Source organism: Mesocricetus auratus, unplaced genomic scaffold, assembly GCF_017639785.1.
Source record: "Mesocricetus auratus isolate SY011 unplaced genomic scaffold, BCM_Maur_2.0 Super-Scaffold_100009, whole genome shotgun sequence".
Lineage (NCBI taxonomy): Eukaryota > Metazoa > Chordata > Mammalia > Rodentia > Cricetidae > Mesocricetus > Mesocricetus auratus.
In genome coordinates, this window is record NW_024429193.1 from 67,487,548 (window position 1) to 67,515,044 (window position 27,497).

Sequence of the window (27,497 nt, forward strand, 5' to 3'; positions counted from 1 at the left end):
CACTACCGTGGGGCCAGGCCTGGGCTGGTGGCCCGTGGTTCTACAAAAAGAAAAACAAAATAGGCAATGGTGGCATATGCCTTTGACCCGAGCATTTGGGAAGCAGAGGCAGGCAGATTTCCAAGTTCAAGGCCAGTCTAGTCTACAGAGTGAGTTCCAGAACTGTCAGGGTTACACAGAAAAATCCTATCTTGAAAAACAGAACAAGCCTGGCGTTGGTGGCGCACGCCTTTAATCCCAGCACTTGGGAGGCAGAGGCAGGCGGATCTCTGTGAGTTCGAGGCCAGCCTGGTCTACAGAGCGAGTTCCAGGACAGCCTCGAAAGCCACAGAGAAACCCTGTCTCGAAAAACCAAAAAAAAAAAAAAAAAAAAAAAGAAAAAGAAAAACAGAACAAAACAAAACAAGCAGGCTGAGCAAACTATGGGGAGTAAGCCAGTGAGCAGCTCGCCCATGGCCTCTGCAGCAGCCCCTGCCTTCAGGTTCCTGCCCTGTGTGAGTTCCTGTCCTGACTGCCTTCAGTGGTGGTTACAGTGTGGATAGAGGTGTAAGCCAATGAACCCTTTCCTCCCAATTTGCTTTTGCCCATGGTGCTTCATCATAGCAGCAATAACTCAAACTGAGGCACTAACTGAGCAGGACTCTGTTGATGACTGCCAAATATAATTTGATAAAATACAAGCCTTAGAAAGATCTACTAATGAAAATAAAATATTCACACACAGACAGAGGAATTTAGAGTAGAACCTACAGAAACACTGCATTATGAAACTGAAGAGGAGCCAGGCAGTAGTGTGCATGTCTTTAATCCCAGCACTCAGGAGGCAGAGGCAGGTGGATCTCTGTGAGTTCCAGGCTAGCCTCGTCTACAGAGCGAGTTCCAGGCCAGGCTCCAAAGCAATACAGAGAAATCCTATCTCAAAACAAACAAACAAAAACCAAAAAAAAAAAAAACCCAAAAAACAGAAACTGAAGAGGAGTGGCCCAACATTATTAGAACACCAATCTTAATATATCTAGTTACCATATAAGAATGACCACCAGATGATAGGAACCCTCAAGGTTGTATAGAAGTGAACTGTAATTCTGTAGAAATATTAGATTTGAGAAGATTTAAGGAAGAGGGTAGTTACATATGGTATGCAAAATGGAATTCTGAAAATGTATTGTATTGGGGGAGAGGTTATGGTTTTGTTTCCACAGGATATAAAAGACTATGGATTCTTCAAGGTTAACAGATCGGGTTTGATTGGGGAAGACCTCCTGAAAATCTTGGCTACAGACAAAGAAATAAACCTAGAAAAACTACAAGATAGGTGACATATATACTGATCACTCTGTATGGGAACAATTCTGAGACTGGACAACAAACATTACAACTAGTTTTCCCAGAAGTTGACCATTATCCCAGTTTTCTCAGGATTTCCTGGAGATGCTGTTGTCCTCAGACAAGAAGCAGTGTCCTCATTCCCAAGAGGTGGGGTGAGTGGTTTTTAGTCATTTGATGGGTTATGAATATTTGTCATCATTTAGGAAGATATAGAAATATAAGATAAAAAGACAACTACTAACCTCAAATATTTTATATTGGTATGTATTTTGGTATATAGATACAAATTTAAAGTTGTCTTTATTATGCTGCATGTTTCTACTCTTGTATGGGGTATTGTGTTTCTATAGCTCATTTAAAAATGTAATGTGCAATTAAGAAATGCAGGTTTGTAGTCATCTATAACAATCAAACTTGTAGTCGTTAGGTATGTTTTTAAGGTTAAACAGATATATTTTAGAGATAGATAATCTTCAAATACTTCAGAGACCTAGAGAATATGTTTTTTTGAGACAGGGTTTCTCTATTATTTTGGAGGCTGTCCTGGAACTGGCTCTGAAGACCAGGTTGGTCTTGAACTCACAGAGATCTGCCTGCCTCTGCTTTCAGAGTGCTAGGATTAAAGGCATGTGCCATCAATGCCGGGTGAGAATATGGTATTTAAGATGTCTAATAACCCAAGGCTTTTCATGACAGTGAGACATGTCTGCTCCTGACAGTACCAATAGACTTCATAAAAGAATGATGGACATCAAAGAACCTCCATATGGAGTTTGCTTTCATTGTGGCAAAGCTAGCCATTTGAGCAAGAAAGTGTTCTTGCCTTGACTGCTGACAGTATGTTCTACAAACTGGACACACAGGACACAAAGGAAAAAGACTGCTAAACTTTTCCAAGACAAGGTGGTACAGTCTTTCAAAATTACTGTTTCATAGAAAAGTCTGCCAGATATTCTAGGCCTGTAGGCCAAAGATGGATGCTCCAGTGTTGCAGAGGAGCCTTGGGTGACTGTCCAGGAGGTCAGATGTCTCTGTTGTTCCCATGGTTTTGGAAGTTGCTTGCTCTGCACTTCCTGTTCACTCAGGTAATATTAAATCCTTCTGAGGTCTCTGATGGAGTTGAAGACTAGATAGTTTTAGTTACAGTTTTCCATAGTTATGATAAGAGGTAAATCAGGTACAGAGCTACCTTTAGTGACAACAACAGAGAGCCACCTCTGAGGAAACAGAATTCCCCCAGGTTACAGCCTGAGCAGTTGGGCTACACAGTCACTGTGATTAGGGTAAAACAGGATTCCACATGGTGCAAGGGTAGGGCATGGCCTTTGGGGAACTAGCCTAGGTACACTGTGCTGCTTACTACTAGGAAATGTTGGGTCAGGGTCTCAGGCCCTGTTCTGAAAGCTTACTCTAGGTTGGCAGTGCCCACAAGACTACCCTGCAGTGTAGTCAGACTTTTTTGTCAGGTACAACTGTTGGCTCCCCAATAATGACAGGGGGATTTTTATTAATTATAAAAGTTTTGGCCAATAGCTTAGGCTTGTTTCTAACTGCTCTTATAACTTTTTTTTTTTTTTTTTGTTTTTCGAGACAGGGTTTCTCTGTATTGTTTTGGAGGCTGTCGGTCCAGCCCAGCCTCGAACTCACAGAGATCCGCCTGCCTCTGCCTCCCAAGTGCTGGGGTTAAAGGCGTGTACCACCAACGCCCGGCTCTGCTCTTATAACTTAAAGCAGGCCTTTTCTTTTTTTGGTTTTTCAAGACAGGGTTTCTCTGTATTGCTTTGGAGGCTGTCCTGGAACTCGCTCTGTAGACCAGGCTGGCCTGAAACTCACAAGAGATGCGCCTGCCTCTGCCTCCCAAGTGCTGGGATTAAAGGCGTGCACCACCAACGCCCGGCAGGCCTTTCAGCTTTTTATTAAACCAACCAGAGTGAAGTATCTTCACAGTGTTTATACACATACGCTGTATGTGTATAAGCATGGGTATAATATATATGCAAGATATGAGGAAGCATCACTCTGGGGTGCTGAAGGGTATGTGGGACTTAGACACTACAACTGTATGTAGTTCTTTTTTTTTTTTTTTTTTTTTGGTTTTTCGAGACAGGGTTTCTCTGTGGCTTTGGAGGCTGTCCTGGAACTCGCTTGGTAGTCCAGGCTGGTCTCGAACTCACAGAGATCCGCCTGCCTCTGTCTCCCGAGTGCTGGGATTAAAGGCGTGCGCCACCAACGCCTGGCTCTGTATGTAGTTCTTGTGTGTGTGCGCACATGTTTTCATGATACACATGTATATGCCAGTCCACATGTGTGGGGACCAGAGGTCAATGGTAGGTGGGGTTTTTGTTTTGCTTTTTTTTGAGACAAGGGTCTGTCTCTACATAGCCCTGACTGTTCTGGAACTCATTGTGTAGATCAGGCTGGCTAGAAACTCAGCGATCAGCCTGCCTCTACTTCCCAAGTGCTCAGATTAAAGGCGTGTGCTGCCACACCTAGTTTCTACATTAGTGCCAGGGACCCAAACTCTGGTCTTCATGCTTGTACAGCATGTGTCTCACCAACTGACCCTTTATCTTCCTGGACCCTAAAATTCTTCACAATATGTGCTCATGTACCCTCTCTGGAAACCCTAGGCATTCTGTGCACCTTCTCAGAAGGGCATGGGGTTGACACTGTCTCTAGTAAGACAAGAAATCATACATAAAAAGAAAGAGCAAACCATGAAGTCCCTGGCATGGCTCAATGATGGGAGGGTTGGGGGGAATTACTATAGGACCCATGCAGAAGTTCTTCAGGCCTGGGTCACTGACAGTGAGCCAGGATCCCCAGCACCTTTTCCTAGTAGTGCCACTAGATGTCACCTATTTATTCTCTGCCCTGACTGTCCAGAGTGTCTGCTGGTCCACCACTCTGGGCAGAGGCATTCACTCAGTGTTCATTGGCAGAACAGGAACAGGGTCCTGAAGAAGGTTGAAAGAGCAAAAATTGACCAGTTGCGTTGCTCGCCACACAGCACACTCAGGTCAGCCACTTCTGAACTTCTCAGCAGCTGCACTGCCATGGGGCCAGATGTTTCTCCTAGGTCTCAGAAAAAGCTTCTACACGGGTTCTGCTCTCATCCTCTCCCTCACAGCAGTGAGGGGCAAGCCTACACTAATTTGCTTCATTCCTCTGCCCTAGATCCTACTGTGGCTCCCCACTTGGTGTAGTGTAAATCTCTGAATCCTCCTCATGTACGGCAGGTCCTGTTGTCTGCCTACGTCCCTCCCCTCCCTTCTGACCACCTATACTTCCTAGCCTAGCCTACTCTGCTCCCGTCACACTGGCTCTCTTGCTTGCTCCTTAGACACAAGTGCACATCTGCTCCAAGACCTTTCCACGTAGCCGGCGGTCTTCCATCGTTACACAACTTGCTCCCTCTTACCTTTCGGGTCTGCATGAATGGCGCCATCTCCAAGAGCTCCTCCTGAGACAAGGACATGTACCACTGCGTGCGGGGCACACATGTATGCGCCCCTTCCTTCATACCATCACCTTTGCCTGTAAGTATCTCAGTGTCTTGACTCACAAGTAGGATTCTCGTGCACTCACCTTGACTGGAGTCTATTTCTCCTTTTCCTCTCTCCCCTCTAGCTCATTCTCTGTTGCCAGGCAGACCATGGAATAGCAGGGACTACAGGTCTACGCCACACAGTGTAGTTCAGCACCTGCCACATTCTCAGTCTGAATCCTACAGACATGCTCAGAACTGGGAGAATCAAATGAGACACTTCCTCTCACCCATGTGTTGATGTGTGCACCTGTATGTGTACATGCATGTGTGTGAAGGTGCTTGAGGAGGGTACCAGATTCCCTCCCTGCAGCTAATTACTGAAGGCTGTGCGCTGCCTGACATGGGTGCTAGGAACCAAGCTTGGGTGTTCTCTATCAGCAGCAAGTGCCTCTAACTGCCAAGCCATCTCACATGCCACCCCAAATAATTTTTTTTAAGACAGGATCTCGCCATATAACCCTGGGCTAGCCTGGAACTATGTAGACCAGGTTGGTCTTAAACTCACAGGGATCTGCCTGCCTCTGCCTCCCAAGTGCTAACACTGTATGTGTATAAGCATGGGTATAATATATATGCAAGATATGAGGAAGCAAGTTATATAAAGATCCAAAGGGAGACTGTCAGGTAAGTGATGGTGCAGAAGCCTTAGAGCAGATGTGCTTGTGTGTTTAAGAAGCAAGTCCTGTGCCACCATACCTGGCTGGTTTCTTTTTTTAGATTTACTTTTGGGAAGTCAGGAGCCTTTAATCCCAGCAGAGGCAGAGGCAGACTCTTGCTTGGAGTTTTAGGCCAGCTAGGTCTATTCTACATAATGAGCTCCAGTCAAGCCATACACACACACACACACACACACACACACACACACACACACACACACACACACACACACACACACACCCCAGAGCAAGACCTGTCTCAAAACCTCAATCTTGTGATCTTCCCATCTCTGCCTCATGAATGCTGGAATGACAGATATGAGCCACTAAAACCCAGCTTTACCATGTTGGCTCCAAACTTTATGTTCAGGCAGCTCAGGAAGCCAGGAAATACCCACCTCATTTCCCCCACCTATTTCCTCCCACTGTTGGTGAATCCTTCACTGGTCTTTGCACCTTGGTTCATCTGCTCACTCTCTTGTCCCAACCTGGTCCTGCTGACGATACTCACATGCTTCTCCCTCTCCAGATAATTCACCTCTTGGCCCTTCCCCAATCTAGCTTCTATATAGTGCCAGTATTGTCTTCCAGAAACACAGACCTGTTCAATACTAACCTGCCTTAAATCTTGGCTCTGGACAGCAAATGCATGGTGCACTGAGGTCTCTTGACTCTTCTTAGCCAAAGACAACACCATCTCGGTGTCTAGTACACTGCCTGGTACAGAGCAGACACTGGGCAAGGATCTGAGTGGTAGAACTCATGTCCTGCTAGATACCACTCAGATGCTGACGCAGGGCAGGGACTTCAGGCCTACGCAGCAGATCTGAGTGCCAATGCGGCCAACCTCTAACACTTGGCCTGGGAAAGATTTCTTACCTTCTTGGTTTTAACCTCAACCTCCACCTTAAGTTTGAATACTACCTTGAGGGGCTGGAACCATGGCCCAGCAGTTAAGAGCTCTGGCTGCTCTTACAGGGGACCTGGGTTTGATTCCCAGCATCCACACAACAACTCACAACTACCTGTAAACCCAGTTCCAGGGGATCTGATACACTCTAATGGCTTCCACAGGCACCAGGCACACAAGCAGTGCTCAAGACATTCCTATAGGCAAAACACCCATACACATAAAAAACAGCCAACCAAAAACTGCCACCCAGCTTAGAGTGACATGGTCTATCTCAAGGCCTCAGTATAGTGCATGGCACCGTGAAGCTCCCATTGAGAACTGCACTCTTACTGTATCTATAGACACCACCCTCAAAAACCAAGACCAGAACTCAGGGTTGGGGATAAAAGCCATTAAAACTCTTAAGAACCAGCTGGGCGTTGGTGGCGCACGCCTTTAATCCCAGCACTCGGGAGGCAGAGGCAGGCGGATCTCTGTGAGTTCGAGGCCAGCCTGGTCTACAGAGCGAGTTCCAGGACAGCCTCCAAAACAACACAGAGAAACCCTGTCTCGAAAAACAAAAACAAAAACAAAACAACTCTTAAGAACCAAAGTAAAAGAAACTGAAGGGATGGAGATGGCTCTGAAGAGTAGGGACGGTACAGATGGACAGACCCATGACTCAGCTTTTGGAGATGAGGGTGTGTACCACCAAGGAAGAGCTGGCTGCCAAGCACCCCCTCCCCACCCCCTCCCTTATGCCCACGGATTCACTCCCCTGGTCACACGCCCTCTATACAAGAGTGCCTACATGGCTCAGGGTGTCACTTCAGGTGTGATTGTTGAATTGTGATAAGAAAGACAAGGCACTGTTTGTGTCACAAAGGCTTTCCAGAGCTTTAGGTCATCCCACATACACAGTCTTCAGGGAGAGCCATTCAGACAGCCTAGAAATCCTCAGAGAACTACACAGCCCTCCACACCTTGTGATGTCATTTAATATGAAGCTAAAAAGAATCCACCACATGAGCTAGAAAGATGGCCCTTTCCAGAGGATCCCAGCTTGATTTCCAGCACCCATTTTCTAGAAATTCACAAGATCTGATACCCTCTCCTGCCCCCCACTCCCGACAAAGCACACATACAATGTAAAATAGAATATTTGTTTAACTAAGACGTGTTTCTGTTTTACCTTGCCTGATTAAGGCACTTGACTGGTCTAATAAAAGGCTGAGCAGCCAATAGCTAGGCAGAGAGGGATAGGCGAGGGTGGCGGAAGAGAGAGAGAACAAGGCAGAGAGGGAGGTGCCCAGGGCCAGCCAGTCATGGAGGACGCAGGAAAATAAGACACACAGAATGAGAGAAGTGAAATGTCCTGAGGTAAAACACAGATGGAGAGACACAGGTCAAATGAAGTTAGAAAGGCTGGTGGGACAAGCATGAACTAAGGCCGAGCGTTCATACACATACATATTCATACGCATAAATAAAGTAAAAATAATCTTTATGGAAAAAACCCATTAATTTTCTATTATAAAAGAATCATTTGAAGTTTTAAAAGGCTTCATTTACAAGGTAAAATGGTTGAAAGACTCTTAAAACAGTGTAAATTCTTTGTAACTAAGCAGAACCTAAATGAAGTAAATCGCTATTCTGTGTTCTGCAATGTGGCTATACAGCTACCAGCCACACAACCTGCTCCTTCTCTTTTTCTGTTTCTCTGAGCCAGAGCTCCTCTTCAGAATCACACCACCATGCCTACCTCCAATCAGAACACTTCTGAAAGTGAAAGGATATTAGATTACTTTACAACAAAAAACATACAATTCATAAAACCAGGCGCAGTGGTGAACACACACCTTTAGTCCCGGTTACTCAGAGCTGAGGAAAAAGTCAGCTGTCCCTAAGTGTTTGTAGGCAATACAACTCCTTTACCCCACTCCCCACCAAAGGGAGATACTGATGCTAAATGTCCCATTGATAAGATAATGTGGGAATCTGTGTTCCCTGGTGTGCCTTGATTCCTCAAATGCAAGAAAACTGACTGGCACAAGCACCCTGGGACATATGATTAGCACTATTAAAGAAGTACACAGTGTATAGTTCATCGTGTTGTGTTCCATTCTTCCTACCCTACCCCACATCAATGCAAGATATTGAACCTAGGGGCTTTGTGCACGCTAAGCAAGGGCTCTGCCACTGAGCTTTACACCCAGCCCTCTTTTTGTGTTAGGACAGGGTCTCCATGACCTTTAACTAATTCCATAGCTCAGGCAGACATTAAATTTATACCTTGTCTCAGTCTCCCAAGTATGTGGGATTACCTGCCTGGCCTAGAGGTGGTTTTAACATGAAGGCTCTCTCCTTCCATGAAATACTTAACCGCACAGCGACCACAATAGCTGAGATGAAATTTCAATGATTATTAACTCTCTGATCAAGGACCTCTCCCCAACAATTCTAGCTTCTACAGGTGTGAAGCTGGAAGAATTGTGGAATGGTCTGCTGCATGGCATGTGTCTCTCCAGGATTGCTAATTTTCTAGAAGATTCTGGGCCAGGTGCTGTTCCCATTCAACTTCAACCAACTTGTACAGTTCCATGGTGGCCTGGGTATCTTCCACTGAGGAATGTTCACATTTTCCAGCCTAAAGGGGAGCATTGAAGAAAACAAGAATTATTTCTTCCGTTTCCAGACAACTCTGGACTCCCTGCAGCCTGCTAGCCACCCCCTATTTTCGTCTATAGTTTATGAGCCGTAGTCAGAACTCTGCTGGGGCTCTATTCCCTAGCACATCTCGGAGGTTCAATTCCCAGGAAGACAGATATTGTCTAATATACTGTCCTTTCTTTCTTCTTTTGTTTTGTCTTTTTTTGAGACAGGGTTTCTCTGTGTAACAGTTCTGGCTGTCCTGGAACTCGCTCTATAGACCAGGATGGCCTCAAATAGAGATCTACCTGCCTCTGCTTCCGAATGCTGGGATTAAAGGTGTACACCACTACTGTCTGGCTAACACACTTATTTCAAGAGCAAGTGTATGTACATTATTTAAGTTTTTCAGAGGCAGGACATTTCAGGTCAAAGACAGGCCCTCTGAGTATTGTTTCTTAAATGTTCTCCATGCCGGGAGTTGGTGGCGCATGCCTTTAATCCCAGCACATGAGGCAGAGGCAGACAGATCTCTGTGAGTTCGAGACCAGCCTGGTCTACAGAGCTAGTTCCAGGACAGTCTACAAAGCCACAGAGAAACCCTGTCTCGAAAAACCAAAACTGTTCTCCACATGACATGTATCCACAGCTCTGTATTCTGTGGCCACTCCCCTTGACTGCTGAGCATGTGAAATGCCTGGGTAGTCTTCTGTTCCCACTGTACCATTTGGTACAACCTACGAGGTTCACAGGAATTATTTCTCCATACACAGAGACCACTGGGTCCTGAACTGTGTGTGTGGTGGGGGCACTTAGAGGGAAGTTACCTGGATGTCCCGATTCAATAGCTTCTTGGTGAGATGCTTCAGTGACAAAGTCACATTTTCTGGGCAGTCAGCCTTCCGGTTGAGGAGTGGTATTTGGGAAGTGTCTCGAGTGAGGGACTTGGGATGAAAGTACTGTAGGGCTTTGTAGTCATTGTGGATGGCATGTCCTACCACTATCTTCCCTTTGAGTATCTTCAAGATCTGGAAGGAGTACAGAGGAGGTGAGAGGCAGAGTCAAAGGTGGAGCTCCTATACCCTGAAGACCCAACATGGCCATCAACATACCACTGAGCCCGCAGCCCCGTCCCAGTCTTGAAATGCCCTCTTCCAGTATTCCACCTTCAGAGATCCACCTTGTTTCCCTAGAGATGCTATATGTAATCCCATTTGCATCTACATCACCAGGCGCTCCTTACATGCTCATTAATTTCCACCCCAATAATGGTCTTTAATATTCTTTTCCCCCAGAACCTAAGGCCTTGTAAATGCCAGGCAAATGCTCTACCACTGGCCTACACCCCTAGTTGCTTCCTTCATTGGTACATACATTAAAGATGTTGTCATGGGCTGAAGAGATGACTCAGCAGTTAAGACTGAGTACTAGTCCAAGAGGACCATGTAGGAGTGACTCACTGCTTACGATTCCAGTTTCAGAGGACTTGACACCCTCTTCTGGTCTCTGCAGGCACTGTAATCACTAGACAAGGCTGCATACCCTACAAGCCCAGCACAGAATGAACGCGGAGGCAGGTGAAGAGCACGTTAAAGCACAGCTTGAGCTATGAGTTCCTGTCTCAAGACACAGGGCTGGGGCTGGGGGTGCGGCTCACAGTGCTTGCCCAGCATGCATGAGACCCGGGCTGGAACCCCAGCACTACAACAACTGGGCATATTGGCACAGGCCTGTAGCCCCTATCCTTGGAAGGTGAAGGTAAGAAGAACCAAAGTTAAAGGTCATCCTTGGCTTCACGGCAAGTTTGAGGCTAGTCTAGGATATATAGACCCTCTTCAAGGGGGGAAAGGCAGTGAGATGCTCAGAAGGTAAAGGTTTGGATGATCTGAATTTGATCCCGAGTCATATACGGGAGGTGAGAACCAACTTCCACAAGTTACCCTTAGACCTCTACATGCATGTCATGACACACCTCTCTGTCCTCACAAAATAAAAGAGGAAAAAGCAAAACAACAACCACTTAATAATGCTGCAGATGGGGTTTCCCGCATATTCGTCTTGAAACCAACTAATATCTCAGCATTTAATATCTTAAAGTATGATGGGAGGTGGTGGCACACACCTTGAATCCCTGCACTCAGGAGGCAGAGACTGGCAGATTTCTGTAAGTTTGAGGCCAGCCTGGTCTACAAAGTGAGTCCCAGGACAACCAACCACAAAAACAAAGTAACAACAAACTTAAAGTATCAGGGTATGGGTTCTGAAGGCCACACTCAAAATGGGATTGCGACCACAGTGATAGTTCCTGCAGTTTGCAAAGGGAACCCACTCAGTGATACATCTAGACTTATCTTGGGTTCATAACCCCGCTTAGGCAAGAGAAATGCTTTATGATGAAAACCACATAGTATGTCTTCACCCTGGCAAGCTCAAGCAACAAATCCCCGCTGTCTGTGACTGTGCCCAGTTGATTACCCAGCGCCACCTTCATCATGCCTACCCCTCATCTGCCCTGCTGAAGAGGAGACGTCTGCAGCCAGACCCACCCAAGCTCTCCCACGTCTGCTCAACCTCACCCTGAGGACAGGATGTGTGTCAGCTTCTCTTACCGTCTTTTGTTTTTGAGAAAGGTTCTCACTATAGACCAGGCTGGCCTCAAGTTTGGAGATCTTCCTGCCCCTGCCTCCTGAGTGCTGGGATTTAGTGCCTGGCACTTCCTCCCTACTTCATCTTTGGTAAACCTCCTAAGTGGACTGTCTGGCATTATAAAGAGTCACTGGAGGGGCTGGAGATGTGGCTTAGTTGGGAGAGTGCTTGCCTGGCATGCATAAAGCCTTGGGTTCTAGTCCCAACACTGTAAACCAGGTGTGGTGGCACATGCCTATCACCATAGCACTCAAGAGTAGTCACAGGAGGACCAGAAAATCAAGGTTATCCTTTGCTATAAAGCCAGTTTGAGGTCAACCGTGTCCAAAAAAAGAATCACTGGAACTGTGTCTAGAAAAAGCAAAGAGGAGCCGGGCAGTGGTGGCACACGCCTTTAATCCCAGCACTCGGGAGGCAGAGGCAGGCGGATCTCTGTGAGTTCGAGACCAGCCTGGACTACTAAGCGAGTTCCAGGACTGCCTCCAAAGCTACAGAGAAACCCTGTCTTGAAAAACCAAAAACCAAAAAAAAAAAAAAAAACCAAAAACCAAAAACCAAAAAAAAAAAAAAAAAAAGAAAAAGCAAAGAGCAAGGATCTCAAATTGCAAAGCAGCAAAGCAGATCAAGGGCGCCCTCTGGTGGCCTCCCAGGACCAGCTGGCTTATCTCACTTCCTCCCTTCATTTTTCTCACCCTACCCTGCACTCCTGTTCATTATTAGTTGTGTTCTAGCTCGGGGCTAGAATAAGTAGCCTTGCTAAGGGAGGGATGTGAACCCCCTTACAAGTCTTGTGTCTTTTATGTCTTTTACTACAGGCCACTCAGATACCCCCAACCAATACATCTATGCTCCAATTCACGTTAAAAGCATTTTTCTTCTTTTTTTAAAAATTTGTATGTATGTGCACTACACGTGTGGTTGATGGCCAAGGAGGCCAGAAAGTGCATCCCAGGAACTGGAGTTAGTTACAGTTGAAGATGAGTCACCACATAGGTACTGAGAATGGAACCCAGGTCCTCTGCAAGAGCAGTAACTGCTCTTAACTTCCAAGCCACCTCTTCAGCCCATTTTTATTGTTTGTGTAAAAGTTCTGCCTCAGCCAGGCAGTGGTGGCGCACGCCTTTAATGCCAGCACTGGGGAGGCAGAAGCAGGCGGATCTCTGTGAGTTTGAAGGCAGCCTGGTCTACAGAGCGAGTGCCAGTAGAGGCCCCAAAGCTACAAATAAATAAATAAACGAATAAATAAATAAGGTTCCACCTCCTGCTACGAACACTTTCAGCACTTGCCCAAAGCAAGTTTCACACCTGCTGTTCTGCCCACTGTGAATTCTTGAGATCAACTCTCCCACATACTTGAACTAGATCTCAATTAGTAAAGCCACTTTCACCACCTAGTTGTGACTTCCCGACTTAACACTCCTATGTATGATTGATGGGGGATGTCCTTCTGCACATGTTTCTCTTACTCGCTGATGAATAAAGCACTGTTTGGCCAATAGAGGCAGGAAGATAGGTGGGACTAGGAGATGAGGAGAATTCTGGGAAAAGTAGGCAGAGAGAGACCACGGGAAAACGCCATGTAGTGGAGGGGAGGAAGGAGTAACAACAGGTCCAGACCCTTAGATTTATAGAAATGGGCTAATAATTAAGACAGAGGTGGCCAATAAGAAGCCCTAGCCGTCGGCCAACAGTTTAATAGTTAACATAGCGTCTCTGTGTGTTCGTTTGGGGCTGAAGCGGTAGGACCTGGCGGGACAGGAAACTCAAGGACATATGATGGTTAAGCTTGTCAATTTGCCAAGATCTAGAATCTAGTGAAGATAAACTTCTGGGCATGTCTGTGAGGGAGTTTCTAGACTGAGTTAACTGAGGTAGAAGACCTACCCTAAATGGTAGTTAGTTCCAGCTGCCTGCCTCACATGCCTGCTACATCAGTATGCTGAACCTTCAAACTAATAACCAGAATAAACCCTTACACTGATTTTGTCACAGCAGAACGGTAATGAGGGGTGGGGCTTTGCTGTGATAAACCTGACTGTGGTGGTTTGATTGAGAATGTCATGATTTGCTCATATATTCAAATGCGGTCCCTGGTTGGTGGACTTTGAGGTTTCAAAAGTCCATGCCAAACTCAGTGTCTGTCTTTCTTTGCCAGCTGTCTGTAAAGGATGTAAAGCTCTCAGCTACTGCTCCAGAATTGTGCCTGTCTGCTTCCTGCCATGATGGTTATAGACTAACCTCGAAAACTGTGAACGAGTCCCCAGTTAAAGGCTCCTTTGTAAGAGTTGCCTGGGTCATGGTCTCTTCAAAGCAGTAGAACAGTGACTAAGACACCGACCATGTGGCTCTTAGGCCTTTGAAACTGTTTTAAAGGAGGAATGCGGGAGTGCAGAACTATGGGTTAGAGAAGCCCTAGAATGCTGTACACAGAGCTCAACAGACCATTCTGGTGGGACCCTCGAAGAGAATGCCAAGAGAAATGCCAACAACGGAAGCCTGGCTCACAAGAGTCTAGTGAATTTGAGTAAGGCTGAATTAAAAAGCAATGGACTAATTTGTATGGCAGAGTATATTTCTACCCCTGCTGTGTGAAGGCGACTGCTCACTGCTCTTATCAGGTCTGCAATGAAAGACAGAAAATAGGACATTAAAATATAGGGAAAAAATGCAGTTTGGTGGGGAAAGGCCATACATACATTTAAAGCTATGGGCTATGAAATGTAATACTCTACTGGCATAAGGACAAAGGTGACTTACGGGCAAGGTCCACCCACAGAAAGCCCCACGCTGTGAAAACACACATTCATTTAAATGGAGAGCTGAACTGAGGATCCTGCTTGAAAACAGCACTTAGGAAATAGTTTTCAAGTAATCTCTCATCAAAGCATACAGCAGTCTCTACAGTTTTAGGGACCAGACTACATTTTGAGCTGGAAGCAGAACTTTGCAATTATGTGGCACGGATTTCAGGGCATGAAAAATGCAAGAATAAGGGGGTTATGGGGGCTTGCATCAAGATTCCTGAAGGTCATTTGGAGGTCAGGGCATTCGTGGCAGGGTTGGTGTCCCTCCAAGGAGACCCCTGCACAAAGCTGTGAAGGCGAAACCTAAGTTATAATGCAGGATCTGGGATTCTGGAAATGCCAAAACCATGCTGTATTTGTCAAGAAAGCTGCAGGCAGAGTGAAGCTCACCCAACAAAGGGGCTCCGTGTGCTGCAGGCAGCAGAGCTGCGAGGGCTGGGCCACCTATGGTCCTGACAGTCCAGATAACACCATCACGAGACCTGACGCTGGACATGGAGCTGGAGGCCCTGGTGTCTGCCCTGCTGTGTTTCAGCCTCACTCTGGTTAGTCTTTCCTTGCCATGTCCTTGGGCTGTTGGTTCTGGGTGCTATAAGCAAGACAGGAGACAGCAAGGCAGTAGGCAATTCCAGGGCTGCTGCGTCAGTTTCTGCCTCCAGGGTTTCTGCTTTGAAATCCTGCTCTGCCTTCCCTTCTTGGACTACAACTGTAAGCTAAAATAAACCCTTTCTTCCCCAACTTGCTTTTAGTCAAGGTGTTTTATCACAGCAATAGAAACTCTAAGACAGAAATCGGCACCAGGTTGTGGGATATTACTGTAATAAGACTAACCATGTGTTTTTGGGAGGACTGTGAAAGGACTTTGGAATTTGGGGCTGGAAAAGCCATTAAATGTTGTTCAAAATTTAATGAGCTGTTGCAAGAACTTAGAAGATAATACTGCAGTGCAGAGGAAGAGGGCTGGCTTGTATAGTTTCATAGGGAAATTTTAAAGTCCCTTACGGGCTCTATCAAGGGCCTGGCATTGTGGCATGTGCCTCTTATTCTCAGCACTCAGAAGGCAGAGGCAGGAGGATTTGAGCTCAGGACCAGCCTGGTGTACAGCCACAGCTATATAGTGAGATCCTTTCTTGAAAAAGCAAAACAAAACAAAACAGGAGGAGGAAGAAGCATCACTCAGGTGAACTCTCCTGGCAAATACTTCCCCAGCTGTGCTCCAGCCAAGGCAGCCACACTTGGTAACATGTAAGTCACCCATGTGGGGGCTGGAGAGGTGGCTCAGTGGTCAAGAACACTGGCTGCTCTTCCAGAGGACCTGAGTTCAATTCCCAGCAAACACATGGTGGCTCACAACCACCTGTAATAAGATCTGGTGCCCTCTTCTGGCCTGGGAGCATACATGCAGACAGAACACTGTATACATTAAAAAAGTCACCCATGTGGTACTGCTTTTGAAAATCATGATGAGATCATGGAGAGGCATTGAAGGCGTAGCTTTAGTTGCAGTAGAAGGCCCAAGATTGAAGGGATCATGGACAAAACTTGTGGCCTGGCCCATTGGTGGGGTCACTGTTCCTGAAGAAAGCCCAGAAGAGACTACTGGAAAAGATGCCCAGTTGAAGTGGAGACCCCAGCATTTTGGAGATGCCAGTACCTGGAATGACCTGAGCCTGGGAGAAAAGCTGTGTGTGCTGTGGCAAATCTCTTGGAGCCTAGAAAACCTTGAGTCTCAGAATATGACACTTAAGCTTTATACCGTTGGATTTCAGTTTTGTTTTCCTTTCCTTGTGAGACTGTGTCCTGAATCTTTCCTTTGGAAATAAGAAAGTATTTAAACTTTTTGGTTTTACAGGAAGCCATAACTATGATACCTTAGAGACTTTAGATTTTTTTTTTTTAATTTTCCAGACAGGGTTTCCCTGTGGCTGACATTAATATGACATATTGGGACAACAAGAAAGGGAAGGTTATCATGTGTTTGTGTGTCAAGTTGACAAGCAGGCTACTGTGCTAGTTTTATGTCAGTTTGAGACATGTATCTAGGAAGAGGGAATCTTGAGAAAATGACTCCACAAGATTGGTCTGTCTGGTGTCTGTGGTACATTTTCTTTATGGTGACTGATGTGGGTGGTGGCATCATCCCTAGGCAGGTGGTCCTGGGTGTTATAAGAAAGCAGTGCCTTTAATCCCAGCACTAGGGAGGCAGAGGCAGGCAGATTTCTGTGAGTTCGAGACCAGCCTGGTCTACAGATCGAGTTCCAGGATAGACTCCAAAGCCACGGAGAAACCTTTTTTTTTTGGGGGGGGGCTAAGCAAGCCAGCAGGGAATAAGTTAGTAAGGAGTATTCATCCTTGGACTCTGCTTCAGTTCCTGCGTTGAGTTCCAGCTCTAACCTCCCTCCTGATAGATTGTAACTGTAAGATGAAAGAAACACTTTCTTCTTCAAGATGCTTTTGGTCAGGATGTTTTATCACAAAGAAACCCTAACAAGACAGGTAGGTTCTAGGAGATCTAAATTCAGTCCTTATGCTTGTACAACAAGCACTTTACACTATGAGGCATCTCTCCAGCTCTAAACTTGTTTTTGAGACAGGGTCTCACCATGGCTGGCCTGGAACACACTGAGACTCACCTATCTCTGCCTCCTGAGTGCTGGACATAAAGGTGTGCTCTGCCAAGCTCAGCCTTTGTTTTGATGTGATGGAGCTCACAGTTAAGAGTCTAAGTTTCAGAGATTCTCCGTCCTTTTATTTTTGAACAGTGTTTAGACTGTTACAGACTATGGAGGCCATTCTGTATCATGAGATGGCTATGAGTTTATGAGGGCTGAGGACGGAAGGTTACGGCTAAAACCTGTCATGTTTTGTGCATCAAGTTGACAAGGGGTGGATTCATGATAGAACTGTCTACTTGAAAGAAGCAAGAATTAGCTGGGCGTTGGTGGCACACGCCTTTAATCCCAGCACTCGGGAGGCAGAGGCAGGCGGATCTCTGTGAGTTCGAGGCCAGCCTGATCTACAAAGTGAGTTCCAGGACAGCCTCCAAAACCACAGAGAAACCCTGTCTTAAAAAAAAAAAACAACAACAAAAAGAAAAAAAAAAAAAGAAAGAAAGAAGCAAGAAGACAAACTTTTGAGTGTGTCTGTGAGCTTTTGGTTGGGTGAGCTGAAGTGGGAAGACCCAATAGTAAAGCAAAGCAAAACAGAAAGAACCTATTCATCCCATTAGCCAGCCCTAGGCTGAGTGAAACAATCAGAACCAGCATTCATCTCTCTGCCCCCCCCACTGCCCATTAGCTGCAGCCTGCTCTGCGGCCGTGACCTCTACACCATGAGGGAACGCAGCCTTAATCTGGCAAGTAAATCTGTTAGATCCTTTGGTCGGGCATTTTGTCACAGCCACTAGAAAAATAATTCCTTACTCCAACAGGAAGCCTTCTTCCTCGTGTGACATTATTTCCCTTCCCTTCACACCTCCCACGTGTATCACTTGCTGAAAGCTCTCTCCCAGCCATTCACTACTGCCTGGTCCCACGCCCCTCACCTGACTCCGAGCAATCTTGAAGGGTGTAGCGTTAGCCATGTGGCACTTGCGGATGCCACTCCATCTGGTCCTGTAGTCCACAATGTGGCAGGGGGGCAGGACGTAGTCGTCGTAAAGCACGTCTCCATTGTAGTTCACGATGCTGCACCGAGCCAAGGAGCTCACACGGCCCTTGGGTCCTGTGCCCACCATCTCACAGTCGACCGCCACCATCTTCCCTGGCAAGCTTTGGGAGACTTTAAGGCACTTTTCCTCTGAACCAGCTTGGGTGGAGTTCTGTGTAGCACTCTTGTGTGAGGACTTCTTGGAGCCCTTACTGTCTAAATGAGCTTGGGTGGAGTTCTCTGCATTTTTCTTTAAGGGTTTCTTCTTGGAGCCCTTCTGGGTGTGAGATGGGTGGCTATTAATCTTCGGAAGTGCACTCTGAAACTCCCCTAGCAAATCTATTTTAGCCACAACAGAATTAGTCTTCTTTGAAGGACCAGGGGTCAGCCAAGACAATGATGCTTTCTTGTCTGTGGACTGCTCCGGCTCCCTCTTGGAGGCAGCTGCCTCCTTCTTCTTTGGGCATGGAAGGATCTTCAAAATGCCATCTACTCTTGAAGAAGATTGCCCTTTCTTTGGAGGTTCCGAGTGCAACTTAGACACCTTGCTTGGGGGTTGGTTCTTTTTATTCAGAAATCCTCTCTGTTCTAAGAACCGCCGCTTCTTGACAAAACGTTGGTGCTTGGCATTTCCTCCAGATGCCTTTTTCTGAGGTTTCCCAAAGTCCAAATTCAGGAGTATGGTAGACATGAGGACGGTGGATGTTGGGGAGCAGTTGGCAAGGATGGCTCACTGATGGAAGGCTGGGAGGCTCATTCTCTGTGGAATCCCATAGTCCAGCATGTGCAGGTTCTGCAATTAGCCCTGGGGACAAAAGCAATCTTGACACCTGCACCATAGGCCTGGGGGGAAAAATAAAACCAATTCTGGAAAGCTTAAGAGATACGGCTGCAAGCCCAAAGCCCTACAATTCATGTTCGGGTAGATTTTTTTTTTTTTTTTTTGGTTTTTCGAGACATGGTTTCTCTGTATTGTTTTGGAGGCTGACCTGGAACTCTCTCTGTAGACCAGACTGGCCTCGAACTCACAGAGATCCACTTGCCTCTGCCTCCCGAGTGCTGGGATTAAAGGCGTGCGCCACCAACGCCCGGCTCGGGTAGATCTTAAAAGGGATATTTCCGCTCTCTAGATTTCAGTGTCTTTTAAAAAATGACCAGACTGGGGCTGGAGAGATGACTTAGTTAAGAGCATAGGTTGCTCTTGCAGAGACCCAGGGTTCAGTTCCCAGCACGCATATTGCAGCTCACAACATCCATAACTCCAGCTTCAGGGGGGTCAGATGCCTTCTGATCTCTGCAGGCCCCAGGCACTTACATGGTGCATATACACATCACATATATACATATATTGTATATGTACATATATGTGCAGGCAGAGCACACACATAAAAACCTAATAATATAAAGGGAAGATGCTGAGACTGGGGGGTAAGCAGGGGTTGTGGAGCCCACGGAGTTCCAACTCTGCCAGGTCTCTGAGGTCAAAACAAAGGTGTTCTGAAAACAGCAGAAGCGAAACTCCTAAGTACGTTTGCCTGCGGTGAGAGGATACAGCACGGATGTCGTCTGGACTGCCCCAGACAGCGTGGGACAGCTCTCATTCAGCTCCACGTGGGGGCGACCTTCTCACGCACCTCACCTGGGCGGTTCTCGTCGCCCCCTCCCGCCCCACAGCAAGGACCCGTGACACGCATATCACCGGGCGATCTGAGTGGAGGCGACGCAAGAGTCCGGGAGGACCACCTCGTCCGGCACACTCTGATGGCCCTCGAAGTGCGGGCCATCCCCGAACACCCCGCACACCTACCTCCAGCTGGGGTCCCGCTAGCATCGCAAGCGTCCGGAGCCGGATGCGGACGCAGGCGCGCGCCGACGTACGCCGGGGCGGCAGGAGCGCGGGTGGCAGCGCGAAGGCGGCCGGCGCACTCGCGCCCGCAGCGCCCCCGCCTCAGGCAGCGAGGCCAGCGACTCCGAGTGCGTGAGCAGAGGCAGCGGCGGCGGCGGCGGCGGCGGCGTGGGCGGGGGCGGGGGCGGGATGCGCTCCCCGGCCCCTCGGGCCCCGTGGAGGTACAACTCGAAGGTGGTGGGCCGCGGGAAGCGGAGCAGCGCGCGCCGGAACCGTGGCCCCACTTCCGGGAGGAAGGCGGGACCTGCAGCTGGCGGTCCCGCGGTGAGCCGGTACTGGGCGCGCCTCTGTGACGTCACCGAGACCCCTCGCTCCTCCCGCGTGGATGGCCTTGCTCGGTGGGAGCTGTGACATTTGACTAGTGCGCCTGCTCATCTTAGCCTGGACGCGAGTGCGGGAAGAGGTGCTGTCGGGCGGTTTCGGAGTTCTTGCTTCGCGTTGGGCCTGCAGACTTGAGCCCAGCTCGGGTCTCACGCCCTCGTGGTACCGACCTCGGATCTCCGCACTTCCTCCCTCCTTGCACCGCCAGTCGGGTCCCAAGATGCCTGGCGTCTCAGCCCGTGGCCTCTCTCACGGAGAGAGGAGACAGCTGGCTGTGAACCTCACCCGCGTCCTGGCGCTCTACCGTTCCATCCTGGACGCCTACATCATCGTGAGGCCACTGGGCTGAGGGCGGGCGCTTCTGGGGGTGGGGGTGGTTCGGAAGCCATTACAGAGGAAATCTGGAGACAGCTTTTGTCTCGTATGAGTTTCAGCCTGTGCAGGAAAGCTGAAGACTAGAATAATTCCTCCCCCAGCCTTCTGTCTCTAATGCTTAAGTTGTTTTGCAACCTCCAAAACCAACATTTGGGCTGTGTGTGCTGCAATTGCGTTGACCTTTCCTGGAAACATAGGAGATGTTCCAGAGCATACATGTCCAGGCTTTGAATACATTTCTGGTTTCGTGGTATAGTGAGCAGTTGAGCTTTGCTATGACAGAACTGAACTAGAATGTTGTCTTTGCTGTTGACATTTAACTTTTTCTTTCCCCTGTCATTCCTATCCCTGCTGGAGGATGATGGAGAGGGGAATGAGATAACATGTCTGTGTCACCATTTTCAGAATTTCTCAAGTCACCATGCATTCGTTGACCCGCAATCTTGCCTCTGCCTTCCCAATGCATTGGAAATTCACTCCCTTTTTCCTTCCCCTGTTATTTTGGAGACAGGCTTTCACTCTGTTTCAGGCTCACCTGAAACCTTGGTTATGCTCCTGCTTCAGCCTCCTAAATACTGAGATTACAAGAATGAGGCACCAAACTCAGCCAGCAATATAATTTCTCATTGTAAAACCTTGTTCTTTTCTTGGGGGAGAAGGGTTGGTTTTTCAAGATAGACCTTGCTGTCCTGGAACTCACTCTGTAGACCAGACTGGCCTCAAACTCAGAGATCCACCTGCCTCTACCTCTTGAGTGCTGGGATTAAATGGCACAACCATGCTTCTTTTTTTATTTATGTGTACACATGTGTGGGTGCCCAGTGAGGCCAGGATGTTGCTGAATTTTATTTTGCAAAATAAACTGCATGTACAAGATTTTGTCTCTCGGGGCTGGAGAGATGGCTCAGAGGTTAAGAGCACTGACTGCTCTTCCAGAGTCCTGAGTTCAATTCCTAGCAACCACATGGTGGCTCACAACCATCCATAATAAGATCTGGTGCCCTCTTCTGGCGTGCAGACATAAATGGAGGCAGAATGTTATATTCATAATAAATAAATAAATCTCTAAAAAAAAGATTTTGTCTCTCCAAGTTTAGAATACATTTTGGTGAATAAATAAAGTCTCAGATTATTTTTTATTTGATGGGGATCCCTCTATATAACTCTGGCTGCCCTGGAACACTATATAGACAAGACTGACATTGAACTCACAGAGATCTCCTGGCTCTGCCTCCTGAGTGCTGGAGAAAGGTGTGTGCCACTATGCCAGACTGCAGACCATTTTCTGCTCCTTTGATATTCACCACCATGTCTGGCCCCCAAAGCCTCAGAATTTAAAAGAATACACAGCTCTTTGTATCATAAAATAGCACTTAATGTTTACTTATTAATGCTGTGTGTCAGTCACTGATCATGCTAGGGATACAGATATTAAAAACAATGATCAAACCAGGCATTATGGTGTATGCCTTGGGGCAGAGGCAGATCTCTATGGATTCTATACCAGCCTTCTACACAGTTAAGTTTCAGCACAGCCAGGGCTGCTTAGAGAGACCCTATCTGGAAAAAAAAAAAAGCAAAGAAGAAGCCAGGTATGATGGATGGTGCATACCTTTAATCCCAGGGAGGCAGAGGAATAGGCCAACCTGTTCTATAGAACAAGTTCCAGAACACCATGGCTACACAGAGAAACCCTGTCTCAAAAAAACAAGCAAAGAAACCAATAAACAAAAGAAGTTGAATGGAGAAAGCAGACACAAATAAATGGGGGGCATTGATAAAATGAGAAGTATGTTCAGAACACAGTCTCTGCACCACCCAGGCACTAGTGGAGGCTGGGGGCAGACTTGTGCTGATACAGATGAACAGGAGAGACCTGCTGGTGGCCTCTGGCTGTTTTAGGCACTAGTGCCAGAAAAAGGCAGGTGATGACGTGGAGAGCTGAAATGGGGCTGAGAAAATAGGAATAGTAGTAGAGTCCTTCTGACTGCTTGGTTCCTTCTGCAGGAATTTTTCACCGACAGCCTGTGGGGTACACTCCCCAGCTCATGGCAAGAAGCGCTAGATGGACTAACCCCACCACAGCTGGCCACCCTGCTGCTGGGGATGCCCAGGGAAGGGGAGGAGATCAGGTATGTGCGAGCAGAGGAGCCCTGTGCTGGGGAATGAGAACATGAGCCATGTGCTGAACCTCTTGTAGACAGTCTCATTAGATCTTCTTGGCCTGCCAGCTCATAAGCGTGTACACTCAGGATGTGATTGTGGGCTATTCACTGGCAGCCTGGGCTGGACTATCTCAGGTACAGGTCCGTGTGGCCACTCACCCTGCTGGCCCTGAAGTCCACAGCCTGTGCCCTCGCCTTTACCCGGACACCTGGCTTTCAGACCCCATCAGAGTTCCTGGAGAACCCCAGCCAAAGCTCCCGACTAACGGCACCTTTTCGGAAACACGTCAAGCCCAAAAAGCAGCATGAGATCCGGAGGCTGGGAGAGGTGAGGAGACTGTTAAGAGGCTAGACTGTCTGAGCCTGTGGGTTGTGAAGGTGTGTGGTCTTTACTACTCATGCAGGAACCAGCAACTTCAGAAGTCCCCTTCCTTAGCAAGCATCCAGGATCCTGTCTTGTTGGTGCTGGCGGCCTTTCCTGTTTTCTGCACTGGTTGGCAGCTGTGTGTGGGGGTGACTGTTTTACTCCTGTTCACTGCAGTCAGTTTTTGGTTTCATAGCCTACAGAGCTCTTGCTCTTGCTCATTGACTAAAGGGGCAAGCAGATTAGGCTAAACACCTACAGTCATCCTCAATTCTGATTTGCCATCACATGTCTCTGTGGCACCCTCAGTGTCCCCCTCTGTCACCTTGGCTCCTCTACCATCCTTACGGCTTCAGGAGTCAGGAGCTAATGCCAAGAAGAGACTTTTGTTTCCTCCTCTTTCAGTTGGTGAAGAAGCTTAGTGATCTCACTGGCTGCACCCAAGTTGTGGATGTGGGCTCAGGCCAGGTGAGCCAGACTCTCAACATATTGTCATCTGAGTTATGAGGATAGGATGCCAGGGAAGGCAGATAGAAGACCTAACTAATGCCCGAAGGAGCAGTGCTGGGAAGCGGTGTGGGAAAGTAAGCCTTTAGGGCCTGGGACCCCGTTGTCTGTATCCACTGATACGGTGACAGCCAACAGGGCACTGAACAGTGCTGTCCTCCCTCATGACTCCAGGGCCATCTCTCCCGTTTCATGTCTCTCGGACTGGGGCTGATGGTGAAGAGCCTTGAAGGAAATCAAAGACTGGTTAGCAGAGCCCGGCGCCTAGACCAGGAGCTCCTGCAGGCCCTGAACAAGATGGACAAGAGGCACCCAAAGGTAAGCTTGCAGCCTGCGCCACAGGAGCTGGGTGCTTGGCTGGAACTGTATATTAAAACTCATTTTCTGCTTCCCAGTTTGTCAGTTAGAGATGGTTGCTATTTATTTCTGTGATTCTGCCCCTTCCCCCCAGAGTACCCCCACATCTCAAAGACACTTTGTAGTTTGTGTAAGTGATATCCACATCGGTGTGTTCTCACAGTGAACTGTGTGTAGCCAGATGGGTATTAACTAGTATTTGCTGTGCTAGGGATGGAACCCATTGCCCTGAGCTGTATCCCTATCTCATTGCCAATGAAAAATGGAAGAGCTAAGACACAGCTTAGTGGTAAGACACTTGTTTAAGCATTCATCGGGCCCTAAGTTCTATCCTCAGCACCACCAAAACAAAGAGGGAAACTGAGCTAGGTATGGTGGTACATGGCTATAATCCCAGCACTGGGGAAGCATGGACAGGATCTATGCAGATTTGTTAGCTTGTTCAGCTAATGAGCTCTTTTTGTCACCCCTGCCCTCCTCAAAAGGAAGGATAAAAAATGAAAAGTCTGAAATGGTGGTCTCATCTCCTGGTTCAGAGTCTAGCTCTCTGGTGCCCAGCTTCTCTCCCACATAACTAAGAGGACAGGTCCATTCCTGTGACCCGAGGATAACCACACAACCTTACATCTGCCTTTGTTTTTTCTCTGCCCACAGGTGGTACAAAGAGGCCCCCGCCATTCCCCCCATCACGTGGTTCAGTGGGTCAGCCCCACAGCCCTGTGTGAGGAGCTTCTGCTTCCTCTGGAGACATCAGGCCAGGGCAGTGCCCGCCTGCTACTCACGGGCCTCCATGCTTGTGGGGATCTGAGTGTTGCCTTGCTGAGACACTTCTGCCGCTGTTCTGAAGTGGTAGCACTAGCCTCTGTGGGCTGCTGCTACATGAAACTCAGTGACCCTGGCAGCTACCCACTGAGTCAGTGGGTGGCTGGGCTGCCCGGCCATGAACTACCCTACAGGCTCCGGGAGGGGGCCTGCCATGCCCTAGAAGACTATGCAGAGAGGCTACAGAAAGCAGGCCCTGACTTGCAAACACACTGCTTCCGTGCAGCACTGGAGACAGTCATCCGACATGTCTGCCCTGAGCTTCGGAGGCCTGGCGTGCAAGGAATCCCCAGGGTCCACGAACTCAAGATTGAAGAGTGAGGTCTGGGGAGGCTCCCCACCTATCCCTACTTGTTAGCACAGCCAAAGAAAATGTTTGAGTCCAGAGGAATGGCATGGACTCTTCTAACCAGGGACAGTGCTCCAAGTTTCTCTGAAGGAAGTTGTCCTCTTAAGACTAGGGGTGTTAACTCAGTTGGTGGAATACTTGTCTAGCATGCATGAGCCTAGGTTCAATTCTTAGCACTTTATAAATTGAGGGTAATGACATACACCTTATAACCCTAGCACTGGGGAGATGGCAAGGATGTTCCAAATTTTCTCTCTCCTTTTCTCATTTTTTGAATCAGGGTATCACTGCTAACCGTCCTGGCTGTCCTGAAAACTAGCTCTGTAGACCAGGTTGGCCTCAAACTCAAACTCTGTAGATCTGCCTGCTTCTGCCTCCCTAGTGCTAGGATTAAAGGTATGTATTGCCACTGCCTGTTGCCCAAGTTTTTTAACCTCTGGAAATCAAATCCCAGGGTTTTGAACATGCTAAGTAAGCAAGTACTATCACTAAACTAACTACTACATCAGTCCGATAATTTCTAATTACTAAAAGTATGGCTAACTTGTATAAGACTGGATGAAAATAAATTTTGGGGCTGTTTGCTATTGAACAGATAGCTCATAGCCTGAGAATTAGTAAGTGGGTAGTGGCATATGTCTGTGACCACAGCACTGTGGCTCTGGAGTCAAGGACTGCTTCCATTTTATTTTGAGGGCAGTCTAGACTACATAGTGACATTTTGTCCCAAAAACACAAAATAGGCAGGCATAGCATTTAATGCATTTTAATCCCAACACTTGCGAAGCAGAGGCAAGTGGATCTCTTAAATTCAAGACTAGCCTGGTCTGCAGAGCAAGTTCCAGGACAGCCAGGATTACAGAGAAACCCTGTCTGGAAAAGCCAAAAGTAGAAATAAAAAAATGCCTATTTAAGTAAATCAAAATAGAAATCAGCTAAAACAAAAGGTTAAGTGGGGGGCTGGAGAGATGGCTCAGAGGTTAAGAGCACTGACTGCTCTTCCAGAGGTCCTGAGTTCAATTCCCAGCAACCACATGGTGGCTCACAACCATCTGTAGAGATCTGGTGCCCTCTTCTGGTGTGCAGAGAAACATGGAGGCAGGATGTTGTATTCATAATAAATAAGTAAATCTTTAAAAAAAAAGTTTAAGTGGAAGGTGGAAGTTTCTAGAACTAATTGTCTTATGGCTGGTCCCACAGATATGTGCAACAGGGGTTACAGCGAGTAGGTCTGGACCCCCAGCTGCCACTGGATCTGGCTGCCCTTCGGGCCCAACAGGCCCAAGAGAATCGTGTGGTGGCTTTCTTCAGCTTGGCCCTCCTGCTGGCCCCACTGGTGGAGACACTGATTCTGCTAGACCGGCTGCTCTATCTCCAGGAGCAAGGTGAGTCCTTGACCAGTTGGCAGGGCCTGGACACCACCTGGTAAGTGGGGCATTTGTTAACAAATGTAGATTCATAGCAGCACCTTCCCCCAGACTGGTTTTGGTTTTAAGATTTATGTGTGCACATAATCTTTTTGGGTGTGCAGTCTCTTGGTACTAGAGTTGCAAACATTGTGAGCCACCTGATATGAGCAATAGGAATCAAACGAGTACACTGAAAGCAGCAAGTGGTCTTAAGCAGTGAACCGTCTAGCCCTAGTGAGGCGAATTTTAAGCAGGTGTTTCGGCATTGAAAAAAACACAAGGACTATCTCTCCAGCAAGTGTTCTAATTAACCCTCACTTTCTCCTAGGCTTCTACGCTGAGCTCCTGCCCATCTTCAGCCCTGAACTCTCTCCCAGAAATCTGGTTCTGGTGGCTACCAAGACACCCCTGGGTCAGGCCTTCTCTGTTCTTGAGACTGAAGACAGCTAGCTGACAGTCTGAAACCACAATGCCAATATGGCTAGTGCATCTTACCATTTAGAGTGCCTGCGTCCTGCCTGAATTCTGACTCTCTGCAAACTTTAGATTAATGCCCTTCCTCTCCCTTCATATGTAATGTATTGTGTAATTTTTATTTATTAAAACTTAAGATTTGCCGGGCGCACACCTTTAATCCCAGCACTCGGGAGGCAGAGGCAGGTGGATCTCTGTGAGTTTGAGACCAGCCTGGTCTACAAGAGCTAGTTCCAGGACAGCCTCCAAAGCCACAGAGAAACCCTGTCTCAAA

The 27,497-nt window shown here is 47.6% G+C and overlaps 2 protein-coding genes across 5 annotated transcripts; one reads left to right on the forward strand and one right to left on the reverse strand.

Moving 5' to 3' along the window:
* Nucleotides 1-8,828: 8,828 nt before the first annotated feature.
* Nucleotides 8,829-20,105, reverse strand: Isg20l2 (interferon stimulated exonuclease gene 20 like 2). 2 transcript variants are annotated; one of them, XM_040752527.1, is made up of 4 exons: nt 19,982-20,105; nt 18,071-18,979; nt 9,904-10,104; nt 8,829-9,074 (listed from the first exon to the last, which is right to left on the reverse strand). In XM_040752527.1, exons 2-4 carry the CDS (start codon nt 18,863-18,865, stop codon nt 8,961-8,963), a joined length of 1,110 nt encoding a protein of 369 aa, XP_040608461.1. In that variant the 5' UTR covers nt 18,866-18,979; nt 19,982-20,105; the 3' UTR covers nt 8,829-8,960. The 2 variants fall into 2 exon arrangements, with proteins under 2 accessions (XP_040608461.1, XP_040608460.1); XM_040752526.1 differs by having other exon boundaries at nt 18,071-19,017; nt 19,982-20,096.
* A 289-nt stretch (nt 20,106-20,394) lies between these two features.
* Nucleotides 20,395-27,366, forward strand: Mettl25b (methyltransferase like 25B). Of its 3 annotated transcripts, XM_040752523.1 has the most exons (8): nt 20,402-20,732; nt 22,784-22,908; nt 23,077-23,269; nt 23,711-23,773; nt 23,987-24,130; nt 24,824-25,308; nt 26,541-26,725; nt 27,078-27,366. In XM_040752523.1, exons 1-8 carry the CDS (start codon nt 20,622-20,624, stop codon nt 27,197-27,199), a joined length of 1,428 nt encoding a protein of 475 aa, XP_040608457.1. In that variant the 5' UTR covers nt 20,402-20,621; the 3' UTR covers nt 27,200-27,366. The 3 variants fall into 3 exon arrangements, with proteins under 3 accessions (XP_040608459.1, XP_040608457.1, XP_040608458.1); XM_040752525.1 differs by lacking the exon at nt 24,824-25,308 and having other exon boundaries at nt 20,395-20,732; XM_040752524.1 differs by lacking the exon at nt 20,402-20,732 and having other exon boundaries at nt 21,778-22,908; nt 23,117-23,269.
* The last annotated feature ends 131 nt before the right edge of the window (nt 27,367-27,497 follow it).

Excerpts from the sequence above, each read along its gene's own strand:
- Mettl25b (XM_040752523.1), top strand. The coding sequence starts at position 20,622 with ATGCCTGGCGTCTCAGCCCGTGGCCTCTCTCACGGAGAGAGGAGACAG. Across the intron at positions 23,774-23,986 it reads TGGATGTGGGCTCAGGCCAG|GGCCATCTCTCCCGTTTCAT; the intron begins GTGAGCCAGACT and ends TCATGACTCCAG. Across the intron at positions 25,309-26,540 it reads CACGAACTCAAGATTGAAGA|ATATGTGCAACAGGGGTTAC; the intron begins GTGAGGTCTGGG and ends CTGGTCCCACAG.
- Isg20l2 (XM_040752527.1), bottom strand. The coding sequence starts at position 18,865 with ATGTCTACCATACTCCTGAATTTGGACTTTGGGAAACCTCAGAAAAAG. Across the intron at positions 10,105-18,070 it reads TCAAGATTGCTCGGAGTCAG|ATCTTGAAGATACTCAAAGG; the intron begins GTGAGGGGCGTG and ends TACTCCTTCCAG. Across the intron at positions 9,075-9,903 it reads TATTGAATCGGGACATCCAG|GCTGGAAAATGTGAACATTC; the intron begins GTAACTTCCCTC and ends GCTCCCCTTTAG.